This window comes from Lonchura striata, chromosome 6 (assembly GCF_050655825.1).
Source record: "Lonchura striata isolate lonStrDom1 chromosome 6, ASM5065582v1, whole genome shotgun sequence".
Lineage (NCBI taxonomy): Eukaryota > Metazoa > Chordata > Aves > Passeriformes > Estrildidae > Lonchura > Lonchura striata.
Window position 1 is genome coordinate 21444198 of NC_140708.1, and position 19847 is coordinate 21464044.

The window sequence follows — 19847 nt, forward strand, 5'->3', positions numbered from 1 at the left end:
TTGAGGGAATGTTAGCAGGGAGTAATGTTAATCCCAAATAAAATTATTTTATAGGCATGGTGGCAATCAAATCCACCTTTTTCAAGCCTCTGTTTCACTTGCAAATATTCTCAAGACATCATAGTGAATAAACAAAAAAACCCCACCCCTTATTTTCTATGGTACCTTTCAGTCTGTAAAACCTAAAGTGCTTTCAAAACTATAACATCGAAGTAGAAAAATCAACTATGACCACTGAAAGGCATCCAAGCTGAAATATGATGGTGGCTGCCGTGGTTCTCAACATCGTTGCAAGCAAGAAGCAGGGATGAAGATGCTACTAGAACTTAAGGAGCACTTTGGAAAATTGCAAAGATTTAACTGATAAATGAATGACAGTACCTTTACTACTTAAACAAAAAAAACACCATGAAATCTTTCCTTCCAAGAAATTGTTCTTATCCAAAGAGAATAAATCTCTCAGCAAAATACCTAATAGAATACAAATGTTCTCTCTCCTGTCTCCATACATGTTATTTTGTAACATCATTCAAACCATTTTTAGAATGGTGAGACACACGTATACCACCTTACCTCAGATTATCACTTAAATGAAATGGCTTTGTTTCAGCCATTTCCTGCTCTGCCCAACACCTTGTCTGCAAGCAATTGGGGATGGGAAGGGATTTGCCTGTGGCTAGTGGCATTGTGGCTCCCTGTGGGTGGCTCAGCATCACGATTGCCATTCATTCTTGCGGAGAGAGGCTGTGCTGCTGTGCAGGGACTCTCATCCTCCCTCCCGTCCCAGCTTCCGTGCCTGCATCCACATCCATGTCCCACGGAACCCCCCACTGTGCCCTGCAGCAGGAGAGGGGCTCTGTGAGCTCTTATTTGCCTCTGTGTGCAGTGTGTTTCTCTGTTCAACTAGCTGTAATTTAGGTCTAGAATATTATTTTCCCTGTTTATTATTAAAAGTCATCAGGAAAAAAAATGATTGAAAGGTAAATAGCCAGTTCTTTGGTGACAGTGTTATATCCAACACCCGCAAAACACGATGCAGTGAAAGCTTTGTAAAATACGCCTTTTAAAAAAACATTTCAGAGAAATGCTACCAGATCAATCAGTTGTGGTTGAAACCTGTTGGACACATACCATTGTCTGTTTTAAACATACCACAGATAGACAGACACATAGAAGGGGAGTATGCAAAAGATTCATGTCCAGTCTTGCAGACAAGGGCAATTAGCCTGGCTTAGCACAGTGAGTAAGGTGATGTCAACAAACATCCTCCTTCAGATCCACCAGACTCTACTACTGTGGAATGAGTATGTGCTGCTTGTCACTGCTCCTCTGCAACTTCTCTCAAGACTGAGACATCAGTATTTGATATTAAAAGCCTAAGGTAACAAGTGGAATAAGGCAGTCTTTGAGTAAATTGTTCATGGGGTAGATTCTTAGGAATCTGAAATAGGGCTATTTCTCCAGCAAAATATATTAAATGGGTAGAACTGAGAGCACCTTCCACAAGTGTAGAATGATCCAAAAATTTATGTGTCTCCATGGCATAAATCTTCATTTACTGCTTTGCCCAAGCAAAGAAGTTGTAACATGTAGCTTCCAGAACTTCCAGAAGCAATTTATTTACCTCATTAATCAGTGCTTATTACTCCAGTGCAGAAAGTCCATCAGCTTTTGTTTCAGAAGATGGAAGTCCCTCATAACACACCTGGACGCTTCTATAGTCTAATGCAAAGTGCAGAGAAAGATGAACTTAGTGGCACAGAGAGGGCTGGGGGAAGTTACAATGCAAGAGAGCAGATAAGAGTTAGAAAAATGCAGATTGTAAACAAAGACGTTTCTGTTCTCAGGTTGGTCAAGTGGCTGCTGCTAAATCACAGTAACCCTGGGTTGTCACCTTTGAATTTTACTTGTCATTCTGGTATGCAGTACAAGAATGTGTGTCATTTCATCATGCTCCTTGCCTGCAGATTACTTAATTAATTTACTACAAACTATAAAAGTAGTTCCTTGTACTAATTTCCTTGTCTGCTGGATGACCAAAGAGGAAGCTGGGACTTTGAAACAAGATGGTTTTCTTTAGATGAGAAAAGTGAGACACACAAATTCAGGCTATTTTGTCCTTGTTTTATTCCCTCATGATGTGTATACAAAGCTTTCCTACTTCTGATAAAATGAGAAAGTTCTCAAAAACACTCCAGCAGATAGCAGTAGATCCCTGGCATTTGCTCACTGATGTTCAAATTTTAATGTTTTTTTTTCCCCTCGTTGTTATTTGTTTCTTGAGGAATTAAAGACTGCTAAAACACAGTAGTAGAAGCCAAGGAGACTGATTGCTCTTCTTCGTATAAACAAACATTTTTATGAGTAAAAGAAATACTACAGCAGGATTCTGTTCTCCATCCACGAGCACAATCTTCAGGTGGTCAGAAAGTTCAGGGATCAAGTCCAGTGGATTGGCAAGTTTAACTAAAACTCCTGTAACTAAAAATTACACATCAAGCTGGGAGATATGTAGGAAAAAAGTAGGGAAGTGTCTGGGGTATTGGCAAGTAACTAGCATGCTGTATATGCAGTAACACTAGATGGCTGCACAGTCTCCAAGAAAGTGCTGTTGTCTGCAAGCTTGATTTTGCAGCTTGCACACCTGAAATACACGCGATGTATTGATCAGCGGAGTGTGTTTGTGTGCCAGCCCCTCTGTGTTAGTAGGCAATACAGTTCTCTGAGCCGGCAGGCAGAGCTGCAGGATGGGCATTTGCTGACAGCTGGACTTAAGCATCCACCAAATGACATGAATATCACACTGTGGTGGGGCAGCCTTCCTCCAAATTTGCTATGTCCCTGTCACCAGGAGCCGAATCACATGTGAAGAAACTCCTGACACTGATTTCCAACCTGACCTTTTGAGAAACCTGATATCCTCGTAACTGCCAGGCAAAGGGTGGAGTATGCAGAGAGAGGCAGAAACCTCTGTATCCATCCAGCTTTTATTTGTTTGTTTACAAGGACATCTAAATAATACCACCCACCATTCTTTTCATCAACATCCCAAAGATTTCTAGCATACAGCTCTCACGTTTCTAGCTCCTGCTGCAGCATGCAGCCCAGAACAGACAGAGCAAGATTAGGGTTGTCAGGGAAAAAGACTGATAGTGGGATGTTACACTTCAGCAGGTAATCTGTTCTCTTTAGGGACAGGATCCTTCCTTTAAAAATCCTCCAAGTGACAAAATAATTACCATATAAGTCTGACAGTTTCAGCTAGCTCTTAAACTGGTGTTTGAATACACAACTTTTATAAATACATTACATGAAAGATTGCTTGTGTTTTCTCACCATGACCAGGTCTGGATGTTTCAGCATCTCTGCTTGTAACTGACAATACAACATCTGGGAAATGATAGTGTTATCCAGCTCATCACCTAGTCCAAATCTTTCAAGCATAATTTCTGTCAGCAATGTGTTCCCTGCCTTACATCTGAGTAACTGTCACAAAATCTCCTTCTAGTTTCTCTGCCCGTAATTGTTTGACTCTTTGCAATGGTTTATGGCTGTGCATCCACACAGGCACCAAATTCATGCACAATGAGACCTAATACCTTCTGCTTTGAAATTACATTCTGCTCTCCCTTGACATGTATGCACACTAGAATCAGAGCTTACAACTCCATTTCAAGGCACCCCAGGAAGGTAAGGTGGAACCAAACCCTGGAAGGCACCTAACCTTGCACAAAGCTCCTGCCTGGTACATAAACCACCTCTTTGCTTGTGGCTGCAAGAAATTAAAATGTTACAGCTCAGGCAGAGAGGGAAGAAGCCAGAAATTCTTCTGTGCTTTAGTTTGCTATTTGCCCATCACTCTTGCCAATTTGCCAGTGAAGCCTGGAGAACCTAACATCCCACCAACTGCAGCGTGTGACCCACTGGCTGTGGGTCACACCAACTAAGGGATCTGGAAAAGCTGATCACAGGCTGCAGCCTTGCATGTGCTGCACAGCAACCCACAGAGGTGTGAACTCAGGGAGTCCTCACCTCGGTTTGAACATGCCAACTCCCTGCTTCTCCCCACAGAGTCAGCTCTAACCAGGAATGATTACATTTTTGAATGTCACATGAGACAAGGCCCTCTAAGTCACACTGAAAAAAAACACTCCTTGTGAAATTTTTGCTGGCAGGCAAAGGAAGAGCACAAACATCTGTGAGCTCAGTGTATACCAAACATGTATGTTGAAGTCTCACTACAGGTTGAGAACACAGAGTGGGGAGATATATATGCACAGGCAAACGTAGTAGTGATGATATGAGAACGATCAGAGCACCACAATGTTAACAAAGCTGCTCATGGGTAATAAATCAGCTCCTTTGTGGGTTTTTATTGCAGGGATTCAGCTGGATCCAATGACAGCTGGTTTGCATGAGACAGTCTTGCCTTTGGTAACTCCTTCAGAACTGGGCTAGCTACAGTATTTATCACCAGCTAATGTTTTTTACTTATTTCATCATCATTACAAATATCAGGAAATGCTGTACAAGTAGCAAACCCATGGTTCAACCCTAGCAAACAGGAGGGCCAGATTCACATTCACATTGCCTTCTCAAAGGTTTCTAGAACCACAGCCATAGTGGTGAGGGATCTGTCAGTGCCATTAACAATTTTTTTTTTTTCCTCAGGGAGAGTCAACACCATTAATAAGCTTAGATTGTCTCCAGGGGAGTCTACTTGGTACAAGGGTTGCCTGCAATTGTCCTAATGTGATTTGCGTTTTGCAATATAGAATCAAAATTCACTTAGTTCACAGCACACAGACAGTAAAGTTATTATCTCACTTAAAATACCATTCCTTCTGATTCCTCCATGCTTAGTTTTTTGCTGACTCATAAGCAGCTTCCACTATGCAAGAGAATGTTGATCTTCAGCAACAGCATACACAGACACAGAGTCTCCAGCCTGGTAAGTCTAGCATGTGTCAGAGATGTGGGATCAGGCAGCCACAAATGGTTCCCTGCAACCTTGGTGGGGAGGAGAGCCCAGCCCTTAATAAATGCTTTTAGCATATCTACTGAGAAGTGAAACTCCCTTCCCTCATACTCACCACAGCACAAAGGTATTTTGGATCTCACAAAAGGCATGCCAAAAATCAAATTTTTCCATCAACAGAGAAAATGAGGAATGTGTGTATCTGGTCCGTTGGGCTCAAAGGGGGAGATGATTAATCACCAGCAAGGGAGGATGACTGTAGATAGCAAGTCAGCATCTCTAAGTATTTTGTTTTTCCTCCCCATATCCCTTTTTCCTTTAAAAATGAATTCCAAGACATTGTTTACAGTAGAGACTCCTCTGCATGCTTTGGCATCTTGTCTGAAATCAGCAAGTCACCTCCTTTCTACCAGCATTCAGAAAACACTGGTCTAGAAAACAGAACCTACCTTGAAGACAAACCAAGAAGTACAGTGTTTCATGAGTACTTGTCAGTGAAGCCTTGGAGAGGGACTGAGATGACCTGTTAAGGGTAAGTGAGTGGAATCCCAGCCTCAGTGAACCCACCGAGGATTTTGCCCCATCAGAGTATATTCTTTCCTCACCAAATTTCTGTCAAAATTCTCAGGATTTCACTATAAATCTTTTGCACCTCTAGAGTCTGCTGGTGATGAAAGCTTCTGCTGTGATCCACTCAGGATGTACAGCCCAAGAATGAATGATTCAGCATAAGGGATGAGCAGAAGACAAGCCATGGTAAGTGGTGGCCTAGTTTTTTACCCCCAAGTCACAGAAATTATTACAGCACCAACCAAATACAGAAACAACACAGGATAAACTACAAGACCTATGCTGGTGAAATACTGCACTTGGGTTTAAATGCAAAACTGCCGTTTTTATGCAACTACAGTCATTAAGAGTCACGAAGTATTCACTGAATAACAGAGTAGTTCATGTTTGCACCCAGACAAAATTCTTGCTCAGATCAGTTCCTGCCCTATGGTTGCAGTTGAACACACTGTTTTCCATTTTGTCTTAAACTCTTGACTGGAAGTGAGGTATTTCCTTTAATACTGTTATATTGAGACCAAGATCTACGTCACTTATAAAGAATTCCAGAATGGGAAACACTATAAAAGTGTGAAAGAGCAGCCTTCTCCTCTTCCTTTTAGGTAAGAGAGGAGGCAAAACCCACTAAGCTTCTTTCAGAAGATTTTATGCTGTAGTTTTGATCCCGAATGGGCAGAAATACTAACAAAGCCAGTTATTTTCCTCCAGATGAAAGGTTTTAAGTGATTTTGAGGGAAAGTGTACATACAGCTGGTTCTCTGGTACAAACCTGTTCTTTAACCCTAGTGCTGGGTATGTGGGAGAACACCCACGTACATCTAAATAATACAGACATCGCTGGTGCTGGGTAAGAGGTGGTGCACTATAGATCAAGGGAGTTCACCCTCTCTGGTGCATCCTAGGGTGGTGTCAATGTAACACAGACATTGCAGGGCTAGCACCTGACCTCTGTTTCTTCCAGAAACACTAAACATTGGCCCTAGGACCTAAGCAGGAATAACCAGGAGCCACAAACAACTGGGACACTGCTGGGCAAGTCGTACGAGTGCAGCTTATCAGTCACTGTAGCAGTGCTCATGTGGAAACAACCCCACATCAGTAAATCTGGCTTACAGCAAAAAGACAATGAAATATGAGCACTGGAGACTGACATAAGTAGGTACCAGTAGGAGGGTTCAGGACATGTTGTGCAGACTATTTGTAGAGACATGTTTCTGGCATTCTGAGTCCATAAATAATGTTTATGAAAAGATTTTAGAAAAGCCCTTCCCCAAGGGCTGCTAGAAAAAAGGAATAAACAGACCAGAAGGAGCTTAGGCACATTCCATTTTGGGGAGGAGAAAGAGGCTGCAAAGACAACTCTAGCAGACTTATAATGGTACCTTCATGAAGCATTTGCCTTTTTTCCCAGAGGGCAGGGGTGAGGGAAATATGATTCCTTGCTCTGACTATAGGAGATCGAATGCTGTATCTGGATGGACTGCACTCTCTTGTCTTGGAGCCACTCCTGCAAAGACTAAGACTAAGCCAGACTGGCAGCAGCCAGAGGGGTTTCTGGCAGCTGCTCATAACCCAGGGAAATGGCAGGTATATGAACCGATCTCATCAAACTTCGGAAAAAGTGAGGAATGATGAAAATACTTGGATTTGCACTAACAAATCTTGCCTTGCTCTACTCTTATTTACAAAGTTGATCCAGGACAAACCATCACTCTTCAACCCAAACAACACAGCACCATGCAGAGAGCACTGCGAGTCTGCTGACGCTCTTGCTGTGATCTCACTGGGGTTTTGAAGTGCACTCACAGTTTAAAGAAATGGATTGCGATGACAAAAGAGAATTATCTTTGCTTTACCCTCACATGCTTAGTAAACTCCCATGAAAACTTAGCAAATTCCCCCTGCTGCTTTCCCAAATGTCTGTGCCTCAGGCCCAAACTCAGTTATTCCTTTAATCCTGTGCAGGAGATCCAAGATCAAAGTTGGTGGGACTTTGTTTCATCGAAGCTATTCCCAGCACCATTCCTGGAATTCAGACAGCTGCTGGTTTTCATTCCTCTGCCATGGGCTAGCCAGATCTGACACTTCAGTGTTAACCCTTGGTTTTGGCATGAATGATGAACTGGAGTCTTGTCTCCTGAAAACTCCCCTGCTCTGCAGCAGATAACTCACCTTCACTCTGGTACCCCAAGAGAATAAATTACTTACTGGTGTTTCCTTCATGGGTACCAAAATTCCAGTGGCAAATTAAGGGATCCCTGTGGAATCTAGGATCTTCTGAGATGGAAGGTGATCTCTAACTATCCATTATATTATCCCTGGGAGAGGGGGGAAAGAATTGAAAACATGAAACATTTACTGGAAAAAAGAAGACCAGCCCTGTATTTAATCAAAACATTTTGTTTTGTTCCACTCGTAATTATTTCCATCCAATGAAAAAAATACTTTAACAAAGAAAATGACAGTTGCCTTCCATGGGCAAACAAAAGAAGAAGTCATGTCAGTTCCTGTACAATGCTACAGTGAAGGTGACATATTTTTAATGCTGTGTTGAAATTGTCTTGCAGAAATACTGAACACATCAATTTAGGTTTAATGATCTAATTTCAGTGTTTGTTAGGGCAGTTGTGAGAAAACCAAAGATCTGTGGGGAAAAAAAGCTGAAGTGACATTTCATTTCCCCTGAAACTCATGAGGATGTGAATATGAACACTAATTACACCTACATGATTGACTAGGACAGAGGTTCCAAAAAGATGAAGACTAACCTGAGAGGCCAGGGAATTATTGCCATTTCCAGCTGTGCTTGTACTTTGCTTTTTTTTTAATTGGAAACCCTAGTTTTCACATGGTAGAAAGAGGTAAACAGGAAAAAAAATACCCATTCTTGTACAAGACTCAGTCTTACACTCAAATGACTGTCTCATAATCAAGGCAATAAATTGCAGGTGCTTTGGTTGTAGTTTATTGAGATCCCATGCCAAGCATGGCTCTCTGTATGTTTGCTTTAATTATCATGTTCCTAAAGAAGGTAAAGTTTATGCAGGTTTACTACAATGCCTGACTACCCACCCTTCCCTGTGCCTCAGGTACCTGAACTTTGTTATTCCCCACAGAAAATGAAAATAACCTTGGAGACTTCTTCAAAACTGCTTCAAAACACATTAAGATCTACTGGTGAAACAGCGGTAAAAAAATACTGTCACTTCCATATGCTGGGATACTTCTTTCCCAAAGCTGCCAGACATTCAGCATCACAGTTGCATTTTCCTGCCTAGAACAGGTCAACCATTTTCTCTTCAATACCAGCTGACTTCAGTGCCCAGGTGAAGAGGGGCTTGTAAGTTATGGACATTGCTACTTGCTTTTAAATAAAAAGACTTGATTTTTCACCCAAGAACATTATGTTGGTTTCTGCACTGTCTTGGTGTAAGTCCTGCTTCTTGGCACCATCTCTGCACCTCACCCATCCAACTCAACAGGTATGTCTTCATACCCTCTAGCAACAGATACTTTGCGGAGGAGTTAGCATCTGCCAAGTGTGGCAGATTAATAATACTAATAAATTTAGGCTCCTTGCCATTTTCTCCTCCAACTCAAAACTGACAGCACATTGTCTGACTGAATCAAAATGTGCCACTAAGACCCATCTGCATGACCCTTTGCTGCAGCACAAAGAGAATTCAGCTGCCTGCTTCTCAGATAGATGTGACATTTCAGGACCCACCTGACATTGACTTAAACCCCTGTTAGTGTGGTTTGCAGCAGAGAGCATGGCTAGTTTGTAAGTGGTGGGAGGAAAGTGTTCTGAGGAAAAGGGTGGTTTTGAAAAGGTAGAGGTTGCCCAAGATGTGCCTAACTCAACACAGGAAGAGATGTCTGGGAAGCACCACTGTAAGAGTCAGGAGGCTGGTCTGCTGGGTGGCTTGTGGGATGCACTGCTCTCCCTTGCAGGAGGTCAGCATCTTGATAACAGAGGAAGGAAGACTACTTCTTTCTTTTTGTGAGAAGAAAGAAGGGTGCCCAGGTCTTCACCAACATACCAGGATGAAATCACAAATTTTATCTGAGATACTTAAACCTGCTGGTACCAAACCTCATATTAGTCATGGAGAGCTCCACCTCCTCCTCCCTCTGGGTACTACTGACATTGCAAAATATTTTGCTAACCACAATTCTTTCCACATAATATTTTCTGTGCCAGCAGAGAAGTCTAATCTACTCTGAGAGGCCAACACCATCCTTCTAGAGCTTTCAGCTACAAGTATGATGGCTTGCAAGAAATCAGCAGTTAAGACTGATCAATTAACCATAAAAGTTTATATCTATGACAAAGAATATCCTATGAAAAACACAGTCAGCTACTAATTAGAACAGTCTACCTTGTCTACCTTTGTCTTATATCCCTGTTTCTCCACCTATGGCTTTAAAGATTACCTCTTTCTCCTAGAGTTTTCTCAAAGTATTAATGAGCTACACAATCCAAATATGTATTAAATCTCTGATAATGTTCAGTTGTTCAGGTATAGGGCTCAGGTTATGTTCATATATCAAAATTGTCAGGTCAATAGCTCTCATGTGTTAGGATAGCAAGTGAGTTACAGTCTCATGTGTATATGTGCCCTCATGCATTTTCCTCTCACTGCTTCTGAATTCTGATGGTTGTGAGTTATTGCAGGCAGGAATTTATATAGCCAGAAATGTTAAATATAAATATATCAATCTATTGTCCAACCACAGAGACTAGTATATGAAGAGAAAGGCCAGAGGTGTTCAGAGTTAAGGAATATTTCTATTCCAAGTGGACAAACATGTAATGCTACCTGCAAGTCTTGCTGATAAGAATGCGCAGACACTTGGGTTAGTGCTGGAGCCAGGAATGTTACACCAAATCTGATGTGGAATGAGGGTGCACTGCTGTGGCTCCTCTGCCCTCAGCACTCAGGAACACCCTGGCTACCAAGCACAGCTCAGCAGCTTCCCAGCTCAAAAAGCAAGAGTTCTCCATAAAAAAAAAAAAAAAACTCTACAGTATGATCCTGCAGATCTGTTCTGTCTTCACAGGAATATCCACAGCAGCTTAGGGATTTCCACTGTCTTTTGTCATCTTGTTATTTCTCAGGTTCCTGGTGGCCAGAATGAGTGACTGTCCCCAATTCCTGCCATCAGGGATGGGTGAAAGGACACTAGTCAGTGCATCTTCTTCATCCATAAGAGTAACAGGGACATCCCTCAGTACAGCAGTTCCCTGTTGTTTCAGCTGAAGGTCCCAAACCTGCCTTCAGCATGGGGAAACAGGGAGACAGTGGAAAGGGGCACTCCTGACTTCTCACACCCCCTCCTTTTGCCTGCTCATTCCCTTACTGAATCCTCCCCCAGCCTTATCACATTCCCTCCATTCCTCTCATCACTCTCTGAGCTTGCCTCTGAAACACTGAGCCTGTGCTGCTACCATCCACCAGCTTCCAGATCCCCTTGCTCAGACCTGTGCCATGGGGTTCCTGGCCACTGCAGTAAGCGGGGTGGGGGAACTCTCACCTCCCACTCATTGTCTTCTGCCACAGCTCTAAAAAATACGTATTCACTCCCTATCCACCTCTGCTCTCGACAGCACCACACAAACTCCCCCTCTTCTAGATACTATCCATTTACAATAACTCAGTTTCCATAAAATCTCTTCCACTTATTCCTCACTGAAGCACTCTTATCTTATCTTGCAAACCTGACTGGACACCAGGCAGTTTGGTGTTTATATGAAAAAAGGGTTTGGCTTTTAAAACAGTTCAGCAGCCACAAACAGAACTAGGACTTCAGAACAGCTTAGCCTGCATGTTTGAGCAGTAAAATGAGAAGCCAGCTCTTCCAAGAGGGCTCTTTGTAATGGTGTCCTTTGAAAATATTACTTTAAATATCCCTGAAACAGATGTAGAGCCTTTGCTGAAAAGTCAGAGTCTAGCTTGATGTCTCCCCAGCAGCCAAGCTCACCTGAAATCTCCTCTGCAGCCTTTTGCAGCTCTTACGAGCCCTTCCCTGGTTTCCTGCTGCCTCCTCAACCTGCATAATGCAGATTATCAGGTCAAGGGTAAGGCTGGTCCCTGCTAATTTTGACAGACTGGAACTTGATTGATTCAGTTTGCAAACTTGGAATAATACTTGGTTGTGTCTTTGCCTGTTGTTTTACATTGAAATTATCTTGGGAGCAAGCAAATTGCACTACTAGACTTTAATTCACCAAGTTTCAAAGTTGGGTCATCTGGAGGTCAGAGTTTTTTGGTGGGTTTTGTTTTGTTCGTTTTGGGTTTTTTGGGTTTTGTTTTTGTTTCTTTTTGTTTTTTTTAAGAGCACTACCAAGAACTCTGGGGAAGGTACTAGTGTAAGCTCTCTATACAAAATCACAAAAAATACATATGTCCATTATTTTTACTTGGCATGGAAACTTGTGTGTCAGTTCAATTGTATTGACTTTCAAAAAGAATAGCTGTGCAGTGGCTGTTCTGGTGTACAACAGTTTGGTGACATCTGTCCTCCATCCCATGAGTTGCGGAACACCGCAAAGTCATTAAATGATCTGTCACAAACCTCCTGTTATTTCAGGATACGGAAATATCTCCGAAGTGCTGTATATAGACTACGGATTCATCATGAGCCAACCTGGAAATTTCAGTCTGAGCAGCAGTCTTAAATTAGTAAGTGCAGGAAAGTCTGCAGTAAAACAACAGACTGTCTCCAGTCATCCCACACTAAACAAGCATACAAACAGAAGTAGAATTTTATAGATAAAAGCACAAATAGCACTGCTAAGATAAAAATCACAAAGGTCCCAACCTCTGAAAGTTCTTGGTAGTATTTAATTTTTTACAGTGGGCTTAGATCAGGTCTGAACTGAGGGAATATGAATATAATACTGTCATTTCCCATCTAGACATAGAAGAGCCCTGCTGTGGGGCTGGTTTGGAAGGGAAGAAATGTCACTTCATGACAAACTTGCTTTAGTTACACTGGAAAGCCACGGTCACTTACTGCTACTGCTCATAGAAACAGTTCAATACAGACTCGCAACTTTAATGTTCAGGCAGCTTTGAAAAAGGGTTTTTTCCCCCCTTTTCTCAGCTAGGGAGATGAAAAGTAAAGAACACTGAACCAATATGCTGAGGAGGGAGAGCACCTCAGTGCAGGTGCCATATCTGAGCGCCTGTGCCCATCCTGTCACATGAAGAGGTGCCAGATGTGGGGACCCACAGCAGCAGTCACCTGGTGCTATGCACAGTCATACACAGACTGTGATGTAAGATCCACAGTCACGTTACCAACCTCAGTTCACAAACAGTGGAGCCACAGATATCCTCTGGGATATCCAGAGGAAATACACACCCCAGAACTGGATATCAGAGTTGTACACAAATGGAAGAGCATTGATTTGGCTTCAGCAAGAGACTTTTTAAATAACAGGTTTTCAGAAACACATGCTATTTGTAAAGTCCTGAGGTCATCCAGACAGGACCTTGACTACTGAACCTATCTGCTCATCAAGGACAGTTGTTTTTAACATTTTTCAGCCTGGGAAGCCCCTGTATACTTTATCAGTGGAGGTCAGGTCTCATGCGGTATATTTAAATTTGCTAACAGTCAGCCTGCTTTCCTCAGTTACTCCTCGCCAGTACTGGAGCAGCCAGATCTACAGGAACTGAGAACCACTGCTCAAGGACAAGCTTACAGTTATCTTTTTTTAGTGTGATCCCATGTGGCAAATCTTAGCACTTGTGTTGAATCCTGGAACAAGTGAGTTCCATCATTTCACTGAATGGGGGAAATCCAGGCTCACGTACTGCATGTCAACAATCCTCTGTTCCCATTTCTTTTTGAAGGTGTACAACAATGTGTACCCCCTCCAAGCAAGAAACAGTAAATTCTGTAATCAAACTGTGAAAGTGCAATTATGAGTGCAATTAAGGTGAAATATAGCTCTATTGAAATTTGTGGGGGTTTTATTATTAACTAAAGTTTCCTCCCTGTGTTTCGGGTGGATAGTTATCCTGTTCAAGCAAAGAAGCCATTATTTAATCCAAATGACATTTATAATGCAGTATTACTATCATATTCAAACATTCAGGACACATTATACAGGAAAAAGATTTAGTTCTACTGGTAAGTGCACCATTCAGGGGAAAAGAAATGCAAATTGTCCAGGATCGCATTAAGTGCTCTTTGTACTTGAACTCTGGTGATATGCTAGCAAGTCACATCTAACTCTTCTGTTCTACTCCACTGAAAAGGATTGTCCTAAAATGAGAGTGAACATTTCCAAACTAAAGCAACTGCAACATTTACAGTGATGCAGCGTTTGCAACAAGGTAAATAGAAGCAGCGATTGCCAAACCCTCAGCCCCGTTAATTGCGAGGTTTAAGCAGCACTTTCACAAACACTGGGATTCTCCAGGCATTAAAAGCAAAGCAGCTAAGAGGTTGAGCGATGCTCTGGCTACTCTCATACCCCATCTCTGGGCCAGGATACAGTGCTGGCACATGCCTGGCAGACCCTGCCCAGCCTGGCTTCTTCCCAGCAATAGATCAAGAGAGGGTGGAGGGTACCCATTTTTCTACATTGGGCAGATTCATAATAGGGATAGAAAACCAGGTCAAGCCCAGGCCTGGCTGGAGCTTTGCAGGCCTGCTAACACCTCAGAGAGGGAAAAGGGAGGCCCAAGTCAACAGCAGAACTCTTTTGAGTTCCTCCTCATCACCTTTTCACACAATATCATGATGGAAAACTCCTTGATCCCTCATATCATCTATCTTTTTTGTCACAGTCCCTTGGATTACCATCTAGTTTTACAAGTCTCCTCATGACAAAGAAGAACATGAAAGTATCCTGTCCTTCCACAGTGACCCTGATCATGACTTGTCCTTTGTCAGGGCCACCGAAGCAACCCCCTGGCACCCCCAGGACACCAAGGTCCCAGCAGAAGAGTAAGGCACCTCCTCTTCAGACCCAGCTCAGCTGCTTGCTTTGTTCCTTTCTTCCTTGTTGCCACTGGTCCTCAAGCACCTCTACTACTTCTCCTGCTACTTACCAGCTCTCCAGCATCACTCCTCTGTCTTCCTCCACTCACACTTGACTGCCTCACTAGTGTATGGCCCCAGGGTGCTCACCACTGCTCTGCTGCCCATCCTATCCCAAACTAGGCACTGTCCTCTCTTGGCTGAGACCTGGTGCATATGGTCTTAGACACCTGACCTAAAACCACTGGTGGGAAGGGGTGTGGGTGTTGTGGGGTGAGGAACTGCTGATGGGGACCCCCATTGAGGTGCTGCATTGCCACTATCCAGCCTGAAGCATTGCAGAAGGAAAACAGAGGGTTTGGGCTGTGCCATAACGCAGAAAGCAGCCAGCACAGCACAGTACAGTGCAGCTCAGCCTGCCTTCAGAAGGTGTTGATGAGGTATGCTAGCTTGTCCCTTGGCTGAAAAAAGTGTGGACCCTGAGGGCAGGTAGTCAACAGGAAAGTGAGGGGAACTGTCTTGGCTCTGGAAGCCTAGAAAGCAGTGACTGAGTTTAAACACTTGGTTTAACATCTCTTGAAGTCAGCCCAACTCAGTGATCACTAAGGTGCTTCCATTGTGCACCAGAGAAAGTAATGTGCCTGGCAAGCCCTCACCCTGATTTCCCAGGGCAGAGTTCTGGGCAGCTGCTTCCCATGTGGCTCACCAGGATCCTTTCACAGCAGGGTGGAGTGGGGACCACATACCTGTTCCAGGATCCAAACACAACAGGCATTTGAGCTTTCTCTGCTCTTAAAGGCTGGAGGACACACCAACAAGCAGAACTGGTGCTGAGCTAGATGGCAACTTTTTCCCCTGTATTTGGGGAATTGTCTGGGGCAGCAGCATCTTTAAGAGAGGCAGAGAAGATGCAGAGGGGTTTTGCTTGTATAGACGGGGTTTACACATTTTAAGTATTAAGTGTTAATAAGCATTAATTAAGTGAAGGAAGAGCAAAAACTGAAATGTATTTAGACTATGCCAAGTGTCTGGAGCAAGACACAAGATTTGCAAAAGTTAACATATTACCTCTAACAGAGTCAAGAGCTGCTCACTACCCCAAGGAGCTATTTTTTGCACCATAAGTGCACTGCAGTGAAACAACTTCCTCTTTTGTGACCCTAAACCTTCACCTGGACAAGCTGTTCACATGCAGGCCACTGCCAAGTTAGCAAGAGAACTGTTTCACAGGAAGCTGGAGTCTTCTGGAAACTTCCGTTTACAGGAATGCAATTACCATGCAATTCCTCTTTGAACCCACACCTCTTTTTCTTCCCTCTTGACCTGTCCCTCCTGTGAGGGGCTGTTGGTTGAGGCAGCATGGGCTCCCCTGAGCCATGCCTGCCCACACCCTGCCTGGCACTGGGCTCGGCAAGGCAACAGCCCCACAGCACCCCCAGGCTGGCACTGAGACCCTCATGCAGAAGGTGCTGCAAGTCCTCACTTAAATATATTAATACTGCACTGCTGACATGGTGGATCAGGCAAAGGTAGCTAAAACCTAAAAGAGAAAAAAAAAAATTTTTTCTCAGCCATTGGCACAGGTCCAAGCCAACCCTGATGGATGCTGCACAGAACATATCCTCCCTGTCCTTTCTCGGCTGATGGGGAGTACCCCCATAACACGACATTAAATCCACCCCTTTTCATACACTGTCACACAGATATCCAATGTCCCTCTGCATACTGCATCCCAAAACCTTGCTTGTACCAGAGTGAAAGAAAACATATTTGAGTCAGCATTGCAGAGTCCTTTTGTGCAGGTGTACAAAACAAATCAGGAGGTAATAATGCAATCTGTCCAGATCCAGCCTTTAACTAAGGGGTCAGGGAAGGGGATGGAAAACAAGGTCTAATATGTATGTATGATGAAAGGTTGATAGTTATTTCATTGTGTGCTTCAGTGTGAAAACCACAGTGACAATGATACTGGAATGTGGTTTTCGTCACCATGAATACTTCATGCCAGGCGGAGAGACCTTTTACATGCATGAGAAATCCTGTGCTTTGGGGGCTGCACAACTTAAAGAAGATGTGCCCTGAAACTACTTACAAAAACCTGTTCTCCCAGACAAGCTGTGGCAGAAGGACATGAAGTTATTTGCATGTGGGACTTGCCTAAAGCCAAACAGCAAAGGAACATCTCTCCCAGCCGGGACAGCTCACCTGTGCAGAGCTGCACCTGCTCAGGGATTTGTCCTGCTACTGCATATTTTGGCTTCTGTGGAGTTTTTTGAAACAAGGCTCATATTTGACAGACATCCTCCTTTGCAACTGCAGAGCATCTCAGTAGCATCACTGTAGCAGTCATTTTTATGAAAGATCTGGGATTGCACAGTAGTAATTGGGGCATGAGGGAACAACACAATGGCTCAAACAACACAATAGTTTTAGGAGTCACCACTAAACGTATCTCTCTTGCTTTCCAGGTACCTAACTTAGGAATTGTAGTACAAACAGACCTTGCCCAATCCCCTCACCCACCCTCCTTGGTGCAAGCAGCTCCCTGTGAGCTCGTGCCTGGCTTCTCCACAGTAGAGAAGTACCCTCTGCTTTGAAGATGCTTTCCAGAAGCTCCAAGTTTACAGAGATGACAAGAAACACAGGATGCAGCTGTACACCGAGGGGATCTAGAGACACAACACCTTTCCACACTTGTGGACTTCTTTGGGTAGAGAGTTTTCTCATGACTGAGGAAACTGATGCATCCATCAAAATCTAAGCTGATGCTGACTGAGAGTTTTTTTCTCTTCCTGTTACATCCTCTGCAGCTCAAGAGGCAATTTCCTGCCCAGTAAATATTTCGAGAACATATCCCACACTCTCAGAACATAGTTGAATGGGAAGGAGACCCAGCACAAGGACTGGCAGCTGCAGGGAAAGGGCAGATGTAGTGTGGGCCAAAAGCCACAGTGCCCCCAGTCCCCAAGCCAGACTGTCCCAAGTCTATTTCCGTGCCTGGCTGGTTCCTTCCCTTCCTTGTGCTCTGCTCCAAGACAGCAATGTACAGCTCAGCCCCAGCACCCCACGCTCCCCTCACTAACAAGTTAGACTTTAAGGAAAAGGAGTCAATCTTCCTCAAAACTCCCAATTAAATGGTGAGATCTGATAATACTCTCACTGCCAGACAAGAGATGAAGCTGCACGATAGAGGCATCTTTCCTTCCTTGTTGTACTGCAGTGACAACTGGGTTCAATATACACAGGGAACATGATCTTTCCCATGTCAAGGGTGTTCACAAGGTTTAGACAAAAACACATTAATAATTAGTCTCCCTTTTCTGCACTTTTTTCAAGCTTGGACACCAAGCTTGGTGGTGTCCACCCTTCGAAGGTTCCACCACTGTTCATAATACAAGTACAAAATGGTAAAATCTCCCTTTGGGTAGATGCATTTACACTGGCATAAAAGTCCTAAGTATGCTAACATTTTTTTCTGATTCAGTGCTAAGCCATTAAAGTAAAACATGTTGATGCTAATAGAGCAAATAAACCTGAGTTGAAAAAATACACAGAACACAGTTATGCTACTAAAACTTTCCAAGTGTAGACAAAAATAAACATGTGCAACAACTAACAACAGCTTTGTGAAGCCCTCTAGACTCTGAGCATTGTCATATATTGTGTCAATTCAGGGCATTTCCAATTTAATTATCAGTTTCATACACACAAACACACCCTCTTGTGAGAGTACCTAGAGCACTGAAGTCTTGTGCTCATTGCTGGCCATTTTCATTCCATGTTTGCTCTAGCCCACAGCTAGAGTACTTGTCTTGTACACATTCCAGGAGATATTTTATTCTTGTTCAAAAGCTAACTGGGTTTTGTCAGCGGGTTGTTTTATTTATCATATTTGGAAACACAGTCATTTCTGTTGGCCTCAAGCATTTGTGGAACACAAGGGAGTAAACCAAGCTTATAAAGAGCCAGCTTGAGACTCCTTAGGAGCTTCAATTTCTGACAGCATCATACACTTTGCTTACAAATGAGATACTTTTCAGAACACTTTGGGCTGCAGCTATTGACAAACATCAGCATTGTAGCTTTTTTCCGTCTCCAAACTAGTTATTAAAAGATTAAAACAGAGTCTCCAGGTAGTATAGGAGTGTGCTCAGGCAGTGTACAAAACAATGGAGCTGAATGGCAGAAAGAAAGGAGAGTGCAACGGTCTATGGGCAGCAGAGCTGAAGGTGAGAGGCTAATTATTTGTCCCCAGAATTCCTTTGGCTGTGTTATTGCATTCATGCTAAAGCATCTGTAACTACTCTTCTGCTGCTCTGATAATTTAAGTCTGCCCATTGCAGCTGGGAGCTGAGAGGGGAGCCTGAGCTGGTTGTATGGGCAGAGCATAGCAGCATGTCAGACACCACGCACACAGCACTAACCACAGCACTGCCTCAGTGCTAGAAACAGGGACCTCCTTTCCCAAGGGAACCTACAGATTTCCTTCTCACCTGCCCAGAGAGCATGGAAAACTTGGCTCTGTCCACACAACAAACCACACTCTTTGGCTTCCCAGAGAAGGAGGAATAGGTGCTGGGTGCACTGTGGGTGCCTGGGGTGTTTGAAGAGAATCAGATGCAGCCCCCAAAAACTCTATCTCACTGCAGTGGAAAGCAAGGGGAGAGCAGTAAAATCCTCCCTTCCTGAGAAGAAAAGATGCCTTTTGGTGGATGACACAAATTTGGGAGCAATTATAATTAAATACAAGAGCAATGTGGTGGGGAAAGGGGCAAATTAGATACCCTACCTTTGAATTGTGGCTGGCTCCAGTCAGCAAACTCCAGTGACTGCTACAGCAAAAAGTGAATTCACCTTACTTGATACTTGACCTGAAGTGTGTGCTGCAGGGGCACAGGAAGGCTGGCACCTGCAAAGCAATGGGGCAACTGAACTGATCTCCCCTGACAGCTCCCCTCTCACTCACTTTTTCATGGCATTTGTAGCACCACTCTGTGATCTCCTTGGGGCCACTGATCCTCTGGACAGCTGAAGTCCATGGAATTAGGCTGGTTTAACCGGTGGAGCAGCACATTTTCTCCAGAAAGTGCTCATGTCAGCAGAAGTCTGGATGGGGGAGAAATGCAGGCAGGGACTGGTCTCTCCTAGCAAGCAGAGACCCTATATGGGGCTGCTTGTTGTAGGGAACTTTTATTCCTTAAACCTAACCTAGGAGTAATTTCCCACATGTTTCCCAAAACAACACTCCAGTGGGCTCAACCATGTCCAGGACATCCCAGAACACTTCATACTTGGCTTG

General features: G+C 43.6%; 1 protein-coding gene across 9 annotated transcripts in view; it reads right to left on the bottom strand.

Annotated features, from left to right (window-relative positions):
* Positions 1–19847, bottom strand: part of LOC110480038 (zona pellucida sperm-binding protein 4-like) — a 61903-nt gene that overhangs the window by 284 nt on the left and 41772 nt on the right. The window contains exon 9 of one of the 9 annotated variants that reach the window (XR_014956126.1): positions 7757–7866. The exons of 1 other annotated variant lie outside the window; for it this stretch is intronic. Coding sequence is in view for 4 of the 8 variants with exons in the window: in XM_085582446.1 (XP_085438572.1) it covers positions 1643–1722 (80 nt within the window). In the remaining 4 variants the exon portion in view is untranslated. Of the gene's footprint in view, positions 1–1624; positions 1723–3959; positions 19655–19847 lie in introns of those variants that run through there. 7 more of the 9 variants (XM_085582446.1, XM_085582447.1, XM_085582449.1 and 4 more) reach the window with 7 other exon arrangements.